This window comes from Rhineura floridana, chromosome 8, assembly GCF_030035675.1.
Source record: "Rhineura floridana isolate rRhiFlo1 chromosome 8, rRhiFlo1.hap2, whole genome shotgun sequence".
Classification (NCBI taxonomy): Eukaryota; Metazoa; Chordata; class Lepidosauria; order Squamata; family Rhineuridae; genus Rhineura; species Rhineura floridana.
Genome location: NC_084487.1, coordinates 40682075 through 40699253, shown reverse-complemented (window position 1 = coordinate 40699253; position 17179 = coordinate 40682075). Strand labels below are relative to the sequence as shown.

The following is a 17179-nucleotide window of genomic DNA, read 5'->3' as shown; positions in this document are numbered from 1 at the left end:
AGTTCAAAAAAGCAACTTTTCCAAGCTCTGAATATAGCCCTCCAGATTTTGTTGGTTACCACCAGCTCCAGCCAGCATGACTAATGGTTAAGGATAATGAGAGTTCTAGTCCCAACAACATTTGAAGGCCCACACGTTTCCCACCCCTGGCGTAGAGGCTAAGAAGGTGAGCTATAAATTACAACATCTCCAGTCTGAATCTTGCCTTTGTTATGATCTAAGATGGTCTTGGACAAGCTGCTGTTCTCTCAGATGTCACCAGCATCTGTACAATGGGTATAATATATGAGTTGCCCTGGGGCTGCAGAGCTGAGGGGAAGCACTCTGGCCTCTACTATCAGCAGCTGGATTGTGTGGACTTGGGGTTTGTGTGTTTATTGTACTTATCGTATGCTGTTTTAAGGATGAATGAATTCTTTGCATCTGTCTTCACAGTGGAAGATATAGGGCAGATCCCTGAACCTGAACTAACATTTGCAGGAAGGGATTCTGAGGAACTGAGACAAATAGTGGTAACGAGAGAGGAAGTTCTAAGCTTAATGGACAATATAAAAACTGACAAATCACCGGGCCCGGATGGCATCCACCCGAGAGTTCTCAAAGAACTCAAAGGTGAAATTGCTGATCTGCTAACTAAAATATGTAACTTGTCCCTTGGGTCCTCCTCCGTGCCTGAGGACTGGAAAGTGGCAAATGTAACGCCAATCTTCAAAAAGGGATCCAGAGGGGATCCCGGAAATTACAGGCCAGTTAGCTTAACTTCTGTCCCTGGAAAACTGGTAGAAAGTATGATTAAAGCTAGATTAACTAAGCACATAGAAGAACAAGCCTTGCTGAAGCAGAGCCAGCATGGCTTCTGCAAGGGAAAGTCCTGTCTCAGTAACCTATTAGAATTCTTTGAGAGTGTCAACAAGCAGATAGAGGTGATCCAGTGGACATAGTGTACTTAGACGTTCAAAAAGCGTTTGACAAGGTACCTCACCAAAGGCTTCTGAGGAAGCTTAGCAGTCATGGAATAAGAGGAGAGGTTCTCTTGTGGATAAGAAATTGGTTAAGAAGCAGAAAGCAGAGAGTAGGAATAAGCAGGACAGTTCTCCCAATGGAGGGCTGTAGAAAGTGGAGTCCCTCAAGGATCGGTATTGGGACCTGTACTTTTCAACTTGTTCATTAATGACCTAGAATTAGGAGTGAGCAGTGAAGTGGCCAAGTTTGCTGACGACACTAAATTGTTCAGGGTTGTTAAAACAAAAAGGGATTGCGAAGAGCTCCAAAAAGACCTCTCCAAACTGAGTGAATGGGCAGAAAAATGGCAAATGCAATTCAATATAAACAAGTGTAAAATTATGCATATTGGAGCAAAAAATCTGAATTTCACATATACGCTCATGGGGTCTGAACTGGCGGTGACCGACCAGGAGAGAGACCTCGGGGTTGTAGTGGACAGCACGATGAAAATGTCGACCCAGTGTGCGGCAGCTGTGAAAAAGGCAAATTCCATGCTAGCGATAATTAGGAAAGGTATTGAAAATAAAACAGCCGATATCATAATGCCGTTGTATAAATCTATGATGCGGCCGCATTTGGAATACTGTGTACAGTTCTGGTCGCCTCATCTCAAAAAGGATATTATAGAGTTGGAAAGGGTTCAGAAGAGGGCAACCAGAATGATCAAGGGGATGGAGCGACTCCCTTACGAGGAAAGGTTGCAGCATTTGGGGCTTTTTAGTTTAGAGAAAAGGCGGGTCAGAGGAGACATGATAGAAGTGTATAAAATTATGCATGGCATGGAGAAAGTGGATAGAGAAAAGTTCTTCTCCCTCTCTCATAATACTAGAACTCGTGGACATTCAAAGAAGCTGAACGTTGGAAGATTCAGGACAGACAAAAGGAAGTACTTCTTTACTCAGCGCATAGTTAAACTATGGAATTTGCTCCCACAAGATGCAGTAATGGCCACCAGCTTGGACGGCTTTAAAAGAAGATTAGACCAATTCATGGAGGACAGGGCTATCAATGGCTACTAGCTGTGATGGCTGTGCTCTGCCACCCTAGTCAGAGGCAGCATGCTTCTGAAAACCAGTTGCCGGAAGCCTCAGGAGGGGAGAGTGTTCTTGCACTCGGGTCCTGCTTGCAGGCTTCCCCCAGGCACCTGGTTGGCCACTGTGAGAACAGGATGCTGGACTAGATGGGCCACTGGCCTGATCCAGCAGGCTCTTCTTATGTTCTTATGTTCTTATGATTTGATTGAAAGGCCTAATTAATTAAACCTAATTAATAGTACTGGTGTACCATATATGGTTGTATTGATACTGCAACAAAATAATGTATGTGAAGAGTTTCAAATGTTCAAAAGTACTTTGTAAATGCAAAGTATTAATTACAATATGCTCATTTTTCCATCCACGTTCAGGCTTTGTCTGTAGGTAGAGCTATTTCAGCTTTAAAGAAGTATGCTTATGGATCCACTGAAAACATTGTGCTAGAACGAATGGTGAAGCTAAAATTAAGAGATGCAGAGCCATTTGTAATGTGCATGGTGAATTTACAACGGCTGCTGAAGATAGCCGCTTTCCTTTTACAATGAAATTACTTTTTACCAGCAGCCCTCAAAAATGCCATGTCACTGGGAAAATACTATTTTCCCCTTTTCCAGCATGTTAACTATGATGTAGTCAGTTTTCTTCAAGTACTGCTATTTCTATAATAAAACATTAATGGAAATAGTCAAATTGAGAAGATGTTGTTCTGTCGTCCTCATGTCTGTTATAGGAAAATTTAACAAGACTTTCTGTTTTCTGATCCTATAAGCCCCTAATTTTTCTTATAAAAATTAAAGCTGTAAGGTACAGACTGCCTTAACTTTTCTGCTTCTCCATGAGATCTTAAAATAGACATGTTATTAACAATGCGATCTTGAATTAACTCTTTGAGAGGGGATTTAAAATTGAAACATACAGCCACAAGAGTGGCTGTATACTATAGTCAGCATGGATTTTTCGCATTCCACAATGTTAAATTGAAAATATGTCCCATGCTATTCTGATCTTTCCCATAAGCTCATTTCAAAACAAAACCTTACCAAACTTATAGTGCTGAACTCAGAAATGCTTGCTTAACAACCCTCTAAATTTTCATGGTGATACACAATACAGTCAGACAGAATCGAGAGTTCAAATTGTAAAGAGAGAGAAAACCAGACCCCTTTTGGACTTTTTTCTCTCAGAGTTCTCATAATCTGTTGGAATTCATTAAAAACCAGCCATGTTCAGAGGACTTGTAATCCTATTACTGACCTTGCCCCATTCTCTGACCTTCATCATCTGCAGTTTTAAAGTTAAAAAAATGCCTGGCTGATTTTTAATTAATTTAATAAATTTTGGCTTGAACTGAATGATAATGTCAGGCATGCTCAGTAAGAACCAACTGTCAATGTTCTAAAAGCCAGACTCCCAGCTGCTGGGCTTGCCTAATCAGGGGGCCACATGCACACCAGGTTTTGATTTCACATGAGACAGTCATGGATTCCCCCAAAGAATCGTGGGAAGTGTAGTTTGTGAAGGGTGCTGAGAGGAGACTCCTATTCCCCTGACAGAGCTCCAGTGGCCAGAGTGGTTTAACAGTCAGCCGCTCTGATTGAAGCTCTGTGAGTGGAACAGGGCATCTCCCAGCAACTCTCAGCACCTTTCAATAACTACACTTTCCAGGATTCTTTGGGAGAAGCCATGACTGCCTAAAGTGAAATAACAGTCTGGTATGGATGTGGCCAGGGACAGTTTTGGTTTAAATTTGGGTGGGAGGCTATATGTGCCTGCTGTAGAATACAAAGGTGGGGGAAACCCTGAAAAAGAATGATACTGTTCACAATGTTTTCCTTTTGGAAAGAAAAGGGGCTTCCCCTCTGCCCAGTGCCCACCCACCCAGTCTCCTCCCCCAGGGTCAGTTTCACCTCTCCTAAGTATGATTGCATGGGAGTAAATCCCACTGAACTCAATTAGCATGCAAATGATCAAACCTGCCCCCCTTCCTCCTCCCTCTTATCCCCTCCCTCTTGCCCCTTCCCTTACCCCTGCCTTCCCCTCCCCCATCCCCTTCCAATCCCCTCCTTCCCCCTCCTTTTCCCCCTCCTGGAGTAAATCCCATTGAACTCAATAAGTATGCAAATGATCAAACCTGCCCTCCCCATACCTCCGTTTTGCCCCTTCCCTTCAACTTCTTTCACCCCTCATCCCTCCCCTTCCAATCTCCTCCTTCCTCCTCCCACTCCTCCTTCTCCCCCCCCCGTCTTTCTTCCCTTTACAGTACTCTCCCCTCCTCCCCCATGGTCAGTTTTGCCTATCCTAGCAATGATTGCACAGGAGTAAATCCCATTGAACTCAATAAGTATCCACGTGATCAGACCTGCCTTTCCCCTCCTTCCCCTCTCCTCTTCCCTCTTCCTTCTTCCTTCTCCCCCGCCCACTCCAGGTTTCCCTCCCTGGTCAGTTTTACCTATCCTAAGCATGATTGCACGGGAGTAAATCCCACTGAACTCAATAAGCATGCAAATGATCAATCCATTCTCAGCAAAGTTGTACAGGATCCCATTTCTTACTTCCCGGACTAATAATCAGGGAAATTCACTAATAAGCAAAAAACCTTGTGGTTTAAGAATGTACCCATTGCCAACAGATATTTCTATCAAACTTTAAAAAGCAGAGAAATTGGGCAGCTATAGTGAATGAACCAGGTGAGCAGGAGACCTGACCTCCTCTCTGAGATGTACTGCCCTACAAATTGGTAAAAATACAAACACAATTTGGGTTGATCTTTGGTCTATGTGTTGGCTATAGGTACATTCTTAAACCGTACTTTTTTGCCTATTAGTGAATATTATTAGTTCATTAAAGATGCATCTACAAGTCAAGACCAAGATCAACATTCTTCAGTAACTGCAGCAAAGTCAGTTAAGAACTCAAATCATTTTTCTCCCATCTGTTGAACAGATGTTTGTGTGTAGAGAAGGGATTCTAAGCACTATTAATGGGTGTCAGCCACACCAGAGTATGCTAACGTGTGTGATTAAACTAGAGTAAACTCGTGTGGTCTTGTGAATGATTGTTTAGTAATATTAAGACTGCAGATACAATTCAAGGCATAATTATGCGCTTCTGACAAAGGAAAGCTTTCTGTTTGCTTGTACAAATACTTGTAAACCAATTTCTGTTTGAGCTCTTGGCTATGTGTTTTTTGTTCTTCTCTGGGTAATCACAGATATTCTAGAACTTCAGTTAACTTTGGCTTTTTTCTTTTAGAACAAAAGATGTTTTCTCTGCCCAAAATATAACTCTTCCCAAGACTGAAAATTGTATAAGGGTGATAAATCCTCTTCAACAGGCATGAACTAGTGCACTCAATAGCCATAAACATTTCATGTATGGTTACTAAACAAATTTCTTAATTGCAAGCACTTGTGTAGCCACACATACATACATCACCTTGCTCCTATTTAGGTTGTTCCAGTCTTAGTTTTCCAAAGACTTTACAAAGGACTGGTTTACACATACTGTAACTCTAAGCTATGGTTTATTAAACAAACCACAATTATCAAAGTTGTTGCACAAATGATCAAACAAACCATTGTTTGTTTCTCTAAAGTCTGGTTTGCTTTTGCCTTTGTAGCTTGATGAGTGTCTGGGGTGGGGTGGCCAAACAAACCATGGTTAAAGAAAGGTGCTTTAGTCATATGTGTCACCAGGCCATAGTTAAAACAACCCAAGTTTCATAAGCCAACAACAAACCATGGCTTTAGATCATGGTTTGTTGGCAGTAAACAAACCATAGTTAAGCCACTGGGCACGTAATGCTAAGCCATGATTTAATAAACTTAACTTTATGTGCATGCCAGCCAGTGATGAACACATATTACCTGTATTTTTCAAATAAGAAATTGTGGCACTGAAGAGACTGAACAGCCTTATCCATAGACACAAGACTAACTCCAGCATCAGTTCATATAGCAGTAAAAGAAACATATCTTCTAATCCTGATCTAATAAAGCACTAAAATCAGAAAGCATACAGTTCATTCAGCTCACAGTAAGTTTAATGGTAGAGCATATAACTTATAAAATACAAGTTGCTAATACAAGAGGGTGTGTGTGTGTTTCCCCCCAAAGTTTATGGGTGCAATACAAACGTGTTTCAAAAATAGAAACATTATTAAATAAAATTGTAATATGAGCAATGTCTTTTTGTCTCAAAATAAGGAGAAGCAAGCAACACAACATAGACCAACCTGGTGCCCTCCAGATGTTTTGGACTACAACATGCTGGCTGGGGCTGATGAGAATTATGTTCCAATACATCTGGAAGGCATCAGGTTGGCAGAGTCTCAAAAGACAGTTGTACAAAACAAGCACTGGGCAAAGTACCAGCACAAAGATTTATTCCTCAGGTATTCTAGCTGGCAAGTTATCAGTCTTTTGTTTTTATGGCTCTGTCTTTATAACATTGCCGTGGCATTTCAGGATTTTTACATAAATGTTCCCTACACCAGCATCTGATTTTTTTAACAAGCCATTTTGTGTCGTCTATATTGTTAGTAATGTGAGAACAGCTGCCACCCAAGCAGGTTTTCTTCCACAAGGAGAGATCTGTTAGTTTATGATGAGGGAGGTGCTGGTGGAAGTAATGGTTAACGTCCCTTCTATTCACATGACATACAAGCCTACGCCGACTGTTGTTGCCAAGAAGAAAATGGCAAGAGCCCAACGCAGGAGCAGTGTGCTGGGCAGCATGTCCTTCTGCCTCATCTGTGCCCTGTCACTTTCCTTTGGACCTATATTAAGAGAAAGGAAACTTGTCAGGCTGGAAACCAGGTGGAGATATTTTGTTTCTAGAACATTAAGTGATGCTCCTGTTGCAATGATAACATCACTGGGTGCCATGCGTGCACTTTGAGCAGAGCAGCTACCCAAGATAAATTATACAGAAAGATAATAATATTAAGACCACTTGTGTGATTGAGGCCGCAGCATGGAAGACTGCTGGGTGGATGTAGCCTTACAAAAGGATGATTTTAGAAATATACAGTTTCAATAAGGAGGTTATCCAGCAAAGTTTTCTGACTTTACATTTCAGAATCATAAAGCTGCAGTCCTATGCATATGCATGTATCTGGACATACATCCCATTCAATACAGTGGAACTTATTTTGACTTATAAGATTTTGTTGTGCATTCTGCAGTATAGAAATCCTAGGAAGCTGGATGGAAAGGTAAGTGAGATTGTGAAAGAACGAAAAACCTTTACTTATTTCAAAGACAGCATGTGTTATCTGAAGCTATACTGCTTACAGGAGGTACATGCTGGCCTCCTCCACTATCCAGGTGTCCTTGGGCCACTAGCAGGCCATATCCCTTGCCTCTCAGCAAGATCATCATGGCAATGCATCTGGCTTCATCCGCTGGCCAGTGAAGGCGCAACTGCTCCAGTGCTTGCTTCCCTCTTCCCTCCCCATTCCTTTTTGTATCCTGTCTATTAGATTCTGAGCCTGTGGGCAGGGATGTTCTTATCTTATAATACATACACAGCACTTCGTTAAGCCTTTTATAAGTGTTTATTAATTATAACTGTGGTGTCCATGCATATTTCCTAATGGAGGGCAGCCACACTGCTTTGGTGCAGTTGGTCCCCACAGGCCTCAAGATAAAGACTAGTTTTATACAGATTGCTTGTTGACTTGCCTAGGAAAATGATGGGTTCAACACAAAAAGAAGAACCAATAGGACCGAAAAATCTGTATAGTCCTGCTTAAAGTAGTGCTCCTTTCCTCCTTCTCTTAGTACACTTTCCCCTCCCACTTGTGTGCTGTGGCACCAAACTCTGATAGGAGCAGCAATCACCAACCCAGAGCTTGCCAGATGTCTTGGATTACAACTCCCACCTGTTCCACAGTACAAGTGGAGGGCACGAGATTGGAGAACATAAGAACATAAGAAGAGCCTGCTGGATCAGGCCAGTGGCCCATCTAGTCCAGCATCCTGTTCTCACAGTGGCCAACCAGGTGCCTGGGGGAAGCCCGCAAGCAGGACCCGAGTGCAAGAACACTCTCCTGAGGCTTCCGGCAACTGGTTTTCAGAAGCATGCTGCCTCTGACTAGGGTGGCAGAGCACAGCCATCATGGCTAGTAGCCATTGATAGCCCTGTCCTCCATGAATTTGTCTAATCTTCTTTTAAAGCCGTCCAAGCTGGTGGCCATTACTGCATCTTGTGGGAGCAAATTCCATAGTTTAACTATGCGCTGGAAATGGAAATGGCTGCTTTAAGTTTTCCTGCATTTGGCTGCCCCAGTGAGCTTATATAGGTATACTTTCCCAGGGTAAACTTTCCACCTGGGTTATATTGGTCATCTGCATCACCTTCCAAGTGATGAGATGGATTTTACCATACAGTTGCAGATACACAATGGTCCACTGTATCTACCCTTGGTCTAGAGCACTGTTCTTCAACCTTGGGTCCCCAGATGTTGTTGGATTACAGCTCCCATCATCCTTGGACATTGACTAAGATAGCTGGTGTTGATGGGAGTTGTAGTCTGTCAACATCTGGGGACCCAAGTTTGAAGAACACTGATCTAGAGCCCATATGCAAGTCAGTTTCATATCTCTTCATCTATTTGGCTGAGAGGTATATAAGTGTCCTGGGAACTGCAGTTCTGTGAGAAGGAATAATGGTGGACCCTCCATCATGAACTCCTTGGCACCATTACCAAACTAAAGCTCCTTTTGTACTTAGTACATTTGGAAATGCTGGGGGAAACTACAACAGTTAAACTGGTTTCAAGACAGTTTTATATTTGCAGGGTAGAATGTATACCAAATCATTTGTTCACTCAGTACGCACTCAAGAGTGCTGGTCAACAAAAGTATAAGACACATAAGCAAGGGGCAATTAAATGATCACTCCTTTTCCTTTATTTAGAAGATCCAAGGGGAAATTGGACTAGAGAGGAAGGTTTCCGCCTCTGGAGCATGGTAGGCCGGGGCAGAAATCAGCCATCCTGGGTAGCTGCCCCCTATGGTGGGATCTGTACCAGAACAAACATTTGCTTTGGGCAAGGGCTGAGGCTCAGAGCATATGCCTGAAACCCTGGAGAGCTGCTGCTAGTCAGTGCAATGGACAGTACTGAGCTAAATGGACCAATGATCTGACTTGGTATAAGGCAGCTTCCTATAATGATGGCTGGAATCAGTACAACTGAAGGAGTAGGAATGGCTCCAATAAAGAATTCTCTTACTGTGTGTTCGGTTGATTCCTCTTGTGTGATGCTCTAGTTTGGGTTGTACAAGGTGGCCATTCTCCAAGGTTTGTCCTTGACTCACCAATCTCTGCAGCTCCTCGAAGACCTAAAACAGACCACAGTTTCATTACTGAAAAGCTCTCTCCCTCCCTCTCTCCCCCTCTGTTCTCTTTGGTCCCATTCACATCATATATTTAAAGCACCATTTTGTCACTTTAAAATTATGGAGAATCCAGGGAACTATGGGAGCTAAAAAAGAGCTCTACAAAAGTCCAAAAGGAAGCTCAAACCAAGTAATTGGTTCTAATAAAAAGGCATTCTTTCAGTGGCTCTGATTCAATTTACAAAGATATATTTCTAACTGGGAGAAGCTCAGTGCAGCTCTTACACGTATTCATTACCTCCAAAGATTGTCAACAGAAATGACACTCTGACTTTCAAGATAGTTGTGGACCTCATGGTGAGAGCATGTAGTTAGCGGATTACTCACTTCTATATTCAGCAGAAAAGATTTCTTGGCCTCTTCAACGATTCTCTCCTCTGAAGCCGAGTCCATGGGGAGGCTGTTCATCCGTGCTCGATAAAGCTGTTTGAACCTGCTGATGTTGGTGACTCCTGGGAAAATGAAGAAAGACAGTCCTTCTCCAGTACTGGGCAGATGGAGAGATTTCTGGGCAATCTTCTTCAGAATCTGGCCCCCAGACAAATCTCCCAGGTAGCGGGTGTAAGCATGGGCCACTAAAAGCTCAGGTTCGTACTGGCCCACGTGATGGAGCCTGTCCACGTATTTCTGAGTTGCCTCATGACATTGGATCTCCTTCTTCCATGTGAGGCCATAGAAATACCCCAAGTCTTCCTCCAAAGCTGCCCTGCGATTCAGCTCCGTTGGGAAATAAACAGGGGCATAGACTGGGTTGTCCTTATTCCGCTCAGACTCCTCCTCCAGAGCCAAATAGATGTAGTACAGAGAAGCTAGATACAGCTGAAAGAAAGGATGGAGAGAAGAAAAACTTGATTCCAATGTCTCCCCTTTGCCATACAAGACGATCTCCAGTATATCATACACAGCTTTCACTACATATTTTATTTTATTATTGAGATTTATATCCAACTTTTCTAATTTTTACTGCAGCCCTCCAGATGTTGCTGAATTCCCAACTCCCATCAGCTCCACCAGCATAGCTAATGATGGGACATGATGGGGGTTGTAGTCCAACATTTGGAGGACCGCAGTTTCCCCATCCCTAGTTTAAACCTTACATTCCCACTAGGCTTGCACCTGTGAGGTTATGAGTTTAATTCTTGAGTCCCTCTGGATTAGGGGAAACGGGCCTGTACCCTAAAAAACATTTGCAGATAAAGCATTGCTCAGTGGTAAAGTACATGCTTTGCTTGCAAAAGCTCTCATGTTCAATCCTTGTCATCTCTCGCTAAAAGGATATCAGGATTGAATTAGATGCTATGGCAGCAGTTCCATGTGTTTAAACATGGAATGTAGGGCTGGCCCTACCATTAGGCAGAGTGAGACAGCCACCTCAATCCGCAAGTGCTAGGAAGCAGCAGGTAGGGGGAATCAGTGAACACTGAATTGTTCTTGCACTCATGTCCTGCTTGCAAGCTTGTCATAGTCATCTGGTTGGCTACTGTGAGAACAGGATGATGGACTAGATGGGCCTAATCCAGCAGGGTTCTTGTACATGTCCCACTCCGTGTAAGTGTTTTCAATGAGCAAAAAGCCACCATTTATAATGCAGCAGATATGGCTCTCAAATCCACTGGCAGCTTCTTTTAAAGAGGAAATTGGACTTATTTCTACATTGCCATTTTACAAACTCTGGTAAAGTACTTTTGTCCCTGTTGCAAAAAGAAATCAGCTAAATACATGTTAAATATTAACCAAGTTCCAGGAAAGATCTGGGGTGCTTCCAGACTGTTGATGTTTTGTGGGTGGGGGTTCAATCACATTCTAGGAAATCCAGGTTGCACAATTATAGTTGATCTGGAGCGTTTGCCAAACAAACCCACTTTCCCCCAAAATCGGATTATTTGCACTAAACTAAGTGACAGAAAAAAACTGCACTGGAAAGTGTGGGATAACAGTTGCTTGATGCAACACCATCTAACTTCCTCTCAAACAAATCCTCAAAATAGCTGACGTTGTCTAACCTCCTCACAGCCTTTGTGCAAACAAATCAGGATGAATGCTCAACGAACAGGTTCTCTGGAAGCGACCCTGATTAAATGCAGAGCAGCATATTGCCCAACAATTTGCAGAAAATATTTTGAGAGCCACAATCAAAGCGGCTCTCACATGCAAGTAAGTTTCACTGAAAAAGAAAAGTTCTACATCATGCAATTACAACTGGAGTATAATTGCCATCTGCAACACTTCATGATTCCCATTCATCTCAATGGAAACTGTGGCTAATGGCACATTCATAAAATTTCCCCCCTTCGTAACACTGCTCCCCTTTGCTCCCCCCACTCTCTGCTAACTTCTTTTGAGGTTTTTTTAAAAAAGATGTCAGGAGATATAATCATGGATCGCATGCAATTTGGCCCTGACACCTGATGTTCTTTTTGAAGCTCATGTTCATTACCTTACCAGAGAATGATTCTTCTGTTTCAATATCTGTGTATGTGTATATATATATATGAATATGCACATGTATGTGTATATATAATTTCAGGAAGCAATGGATGAACGAATCTACTCTTTATGGCATGTCATCTTTATGCTCCCCCATCCACTTTATTAGTTCAGTTTATTGGAGACCAGCCAATCAACAAATACAGAAATCTTCAGGCAATATTTAGTATGCATTTGCTAGGTAATATATTGGTCATCTGAACTTGTCTCTCAAGAATTTCACCACTGCTGCCATAAGCCTCTCTGTTTTTTCCTGTTGACTTTGTTAGATCTGTGTTTCCACTTAGTGGCATATCATTATACATTCAGGACTTACACCTAACAATTAATTCTAACTGGTTCTACTAGACTGTAGATAAAGAATGCTCAGCTAGTTAGCATGTGTTAAATTGGCTAGTTCCAATACCTCAGGCACACCAGAAAGGCCACGTTTGCTCACATTCAAAAATGAACCAAGGAATTATGTCCTCCTGACATTAAGCAGAATGCAAGTCCAGCATTACAGAGAACATCATCCTCGGTGCTATTCATTGCTAGTCCTACTCAGAGTAGACCCATTGACATTAATGGCCATCACCAACTTACTCTTTCTTAATTAATTTCAGTGGGTCTGCTCTGAGTAAAACTTAGTTGAATACCCCCCAAGCATTGCTTTATTCATTATCTTTCTTTAAAGATGTATGCCATCCTAAGTTATTTCATTCACACATTACATTTCAAGAGTACTCTTAGAAGGACTACATGTTTGAAAATACAAGCATCATGCAGTTACACTTGTCAGGGAGTCAGGATTAGCTGTGGCTCCCTATCAGGGTACCCTTGGTGGCAAACCTAGGTTTCCAGTTGCATAATATGTCAAATGGCACCATACTAGTATCAAGGACTGTAGCACTTTCTAGCAGGAAATATTTTCTGATTCCTACCTGAATTTTCCTGGTTTGTGTTCATTTTTCATGCTGCCTATGTATTCATAACCCATGTTCTAAATTATTGGGAAGGTGTTAGAATTTTTAGAATTGGAAGAGACCTTGGAGATCATTTAGTCTATGATTTTTACTCACTCTTGGTCTTTTAACTTTTATATTCCACTTAGTTACCAAAACTGGCAAGACCTTTAATTCAAGGAACTTGGAGGTATGCAGATCTCAGGAGTACTTTTGGGCCAGATGTTTGTGCTGGGTCACAAATACTGGTCATGATTCAGCTCTCATTAAGCTTTTTAAGGCTGCAGTCCTAAACCCACTTAAGTCACATTGTTCAAACTTATTTCTGAATACACATGTTTAGGAGTGGTATGCCATCCCCATGAATACCTGGGGTAGATTGGAACCAAGGAGATGTAAATGTGCATAACATGGATTGAATCTTGTCCATTACAATTCAAATCCAGGATAAGAGGAGCCACATCAGAAATGGACACACTTCAGGCTTGTAGCTCTTTTTTTTTTTTTTAATGACAACATCAAGGTCCACCAGCCAGAGCCCAGGAGCAAAATAGTAGCTCAGAAAGGTGGACATACAGACAGGCTGTGTACACAGCGTACATTTAAAGCACATGACTTCTCCCAAAGAATCCTGGGAATTGTAGTTTACCTCTCACAGAGCTATAATTCCCAGCACCCTGAATAAACTAGATTTCCCAGACGTCTTTGAGAGAAGCCATGTGCTTTAGGTGTATGGTGTGACAGGGTTCCTCTGAGCACATGCTCATTACCAGTACCAGGACAAAATACTACTTTCACACAAAAACCCACTCCTAGTTCACCCTCATCCCATCATCATCATCATTATTAAGCAGCCTAATTTAAAAGGGGGGAGCCTTTTTTGTTGCTACTACTGTTAAACATTTGGAAGTGAGACTTACTGTACACCAACCAGAGATCCATCAATAGATCATGATCTACTCTTCTGTCCTCCTCAGAGCCAAGCAATGAAACTTACAAGATTCCCAGGCTAGACAGTCGGAACTCATTATCCTTTTGACCTGTATCCATGAGGAAACCTTAAGTACTCAAACCCCAGAACATAACAATTAGGACTGTTACCCAATGTAACTATCAGTCTCTTGATCTCTATTTAAAGTGATTTGTTTTGATTTAGTTGCTGTTTTATTTACTGCTTCTTCATTTCCCCTATGGAAATTGTGATTTTTAAATCCTTCCCACTGAACATCGTCCAAAGAACTCTTGTTATTGAGCTGCTGATAAATTAGACATAGAATTTATAATGTCATAGAAACATGGATTAACTGTAACTATTCAATCAAACACCAGTTAAATTTGTATATTAGTAAAAACAATAGTTCAGAAGCAAGAAATACACATTCCTCATTTTTAGATGATGTGTTCATGTATATAATACGTGCGTCATCTTAAGAGGCATTCTCATGCCCATGAAATGAAGAAGTGCAGTTTGAATGAGTGCCAATATGAACTAGTGATTAGAGCAGGGTTGGGAAACCATTTCTTTTTTCTGCTAAGAGCTGCATTCCCTTGGGTGGTCATCTATCAGGGCTTGCATTCTTGCTATAGGTGGGGTTGGAGCTGGCAGTGGCGAGGCCAGGACAAAAAGTGGACTAGCCAGCCAATTTCCTCTCTCTTTCTCCCACTCCTCTCTCTTTCCCTCTCTCTCTCTCTCTTTTTCTCCCACTTCCCACCCAGTAGACTGCTAGGGGAAGGTCAGATTGCTTTTGCTAGAGCAGAGGTCAGAGGCAATCAGTTGCAGATGCCCCCCCCTCTTTCTTCCATCACCCCATCCATTTAGGCTTCCCACCCCCATGGTCCCCTCCCACCCTCCTTCTCTCTTGTTGGGCCCCCTCACCTGCATGAGGCTGAGGGCTTCATGTGGCCCTGGGATGCAGTTTGCCCACTCCTGGGTTAGAGTATTGGACTGGGACTGGAAGACCCTGCATCAGATCCCCACTCAACCATGAAGCTCACTGGCAACTGTCGGCTGGTCATTTTATCTTAGCCTGATCTATCTCACCAGGTTGTGAGGAAAGGGGAGTAAAGACTGAAGAGCCATATATGCTGCCTTGGGTGAAGGGTGGATACAGATGTAATCAATAAACTTCTGTCTGATGGTGAAACTTTTATTAGATGCTGCTTGCCGATTTTTATAAAGAAAATATATAAAATATATTATATTAAAAATCATTTTTTAAAAACCCCTTAGGCAGTGTGGCATAGTGGTTAAGGTGTTGGACTACGACCTGGCAGACCAGGGTTCGAATCCCCACATAGCCATGAAGCTCATTGGGTGACCTTGGGCCAGTCACTGCCTCTCAGCCTCATGAAAACCCTATTCATAGGGTCGCCATAAGTCGGAATCGACTTGAGGGCAGTACATTTACATTTACATGTTTTTGATTTAAAAGAGGCACCATTTGTAATCAATTAAAAACTTTTTTAAAAATCTGTTAATCTAACTGATTCAGCATTTGAACATTTCAGCTGTACTAGGAACTGCCGGTTAGATCAGCCCAATTCATCAAACTAAAAGTTAAAGCAGATGTTCAAGGTTCTATAGCTAGGCACTGTATTAATTGAGGTTAATCTGTTTCCATGCCACTGGTGTGCCTTTCCTGCACTTACAGCCAGGATTTGCACCAGCATCCACCCGTATCACCCTCCCACCCTCACCCCCACCAGAATAAGGACTCAGGTACCTTAAATTCATGCAGTGACACCTGCCCCTTCTGGAAACTCATCATGAACTCTGTGCTCTCTGCCTGTGCATGCACCTCTTTGGTGCTTTCCTTCAGGGCTTCTGACAGGTCTCTGCGAGACATTCTGGTGGGGGGGAAAAACATCTGTGTAAATTTACGAAGCATCTTAAATACCACACTTTTGCACGAAAGTAAACTGATCATCTGTGGGGAAATGAAGGAAGGAAAGAACATTCCAGGGACAAGGAAATTAGCATCCTTCATTCCTGACCAGGAAAGGGAGCTCTCCATTCTTCAACAGAGAGATGCAATCCAGACTCAACCCTCTCCCCCGCCCCCAACGGCATTCCTCTCTAAACAACAAAGTCTTGTGGTAACTTTGCATTTGGAGTGGTATAATAAGATTCCGTGGGCTAGAGTTCCAATTTTTCAGATGCATGAAATGTTAACCTCAGTTGTCAGGTGTGTATCTAGTTATAAACATGCCAGCGTAGAGACAAACAGTGACGTCAAATAATACTAAAAGTACTAATGCCAGCAGAGTACTCTTGATTTCTTTAGATTTCTTGTCCATCCTTCTCTATAAGGTCCCAGGGTGAGTAACAACAATATGATCATACTGTTTTTTAAAAATCAAATGACATTATTCAAAAGCACAATGAAACCAATATGCATCAGCACAGACAGGTCCCGCAAAGCCTCTAAAATATCTGAACTGTCAAAGTCCGGGGTAAAAGGTGTGCCTTCAGCATAGGATGAAATCCATACAATGGGGAAGGGCTATGGCTCCATGGTGAATCATGCACTTTGCATGCAGAAGATCCCAGGTTCAATCCCTGGCATCTCCAGGTAGGGCTGGAAATACTTCCTACCTGAAACCCTAAAGAGGTGCTACCATTCAGTATAGACATTTAGACAATACTGAGCTAAATGGACCGACGGCCTCACTCAGTATAAGACAGCTTCTTTTCCTAAGGTGTCAGGTGCGTCTCTGTGGGGAGGGGATTACCCAGGGTCAGGGGCTGCCACAGAACATGCCCTCTGTCTGGTTGCCCCCATCACCACCACTTCTGAGGGCGGGGGAACGATCAAGATCCTTCCTCCCAGGCGATCTTAACCCCTCTGAGGGTCTTTGGGGATTCCTCTGAAGGATCGCCTCCAGGATTGGCACTCACCCTTCGGAGCGCTCTACCATCCTGCTCGCTTTCCGTTTCGTGGTTCCTCTTCCTTTTCTACTTCCCGCGTTCTCTTGGCTTTCTGTCCCTTTCTGCCCAGAGTCTGAGAAGCTTCTGAGTTAGGCAGCTGGTCTCCCGCATCTTTCTTTATACTTTTACTCTGAGATCACATGCTCAGTCCAGAAAACAGCTGACCTCAGAGTACTAGGTCTCTTGCAGCATACATGTATGCCTGCCTGCGTGCGCTCCCCGCCCCTCCCCTCACAGAGGAAGCCCAACCCTTCCCTCTCTTTCCTCCTCTGGGAGAGAGAGGGAGGGGGAGAGGGAGGGAGGGAAAGTCATCTGATGCAGCTTGACAACTAAGCACCACAACAGGATGCCGAGAGAGACGTCTTTTCCAAGAACGCT

At 42.8% G+C, this 17179-nt stretch overlaps 1 protein-coding gene across 1 annotated transcript; it reads right to left on the bottom strand.

The window, feature by feature from the left end:
* Positions 1–6063: 6063 nt before the first annotated feature.
* On the bottom strand, positions 6064–16957 carry HMOX1 (heme oxygenase 1). Its single transcript, XM_061638989.1, has 5 exons — positions 16772–16957; positions 15597–15720; positions 9770–10261; positions 9277–9385; positions 6064–6816 (listed from the first exon to the last, which is right to left on the bottom strand). Exons 1-5 carry the CDS (start codon positions 16789–16791, stop codon positions 6689–6691), a joined length of 873 nt encoding a protein of 290 aa, XP_061494973.1. The 5' UTR covers positions 16792–16957; the 3' UTR covers positions 6064–6688.
* Positions 16958–17179: the final 222 nt, after the last annotated feature.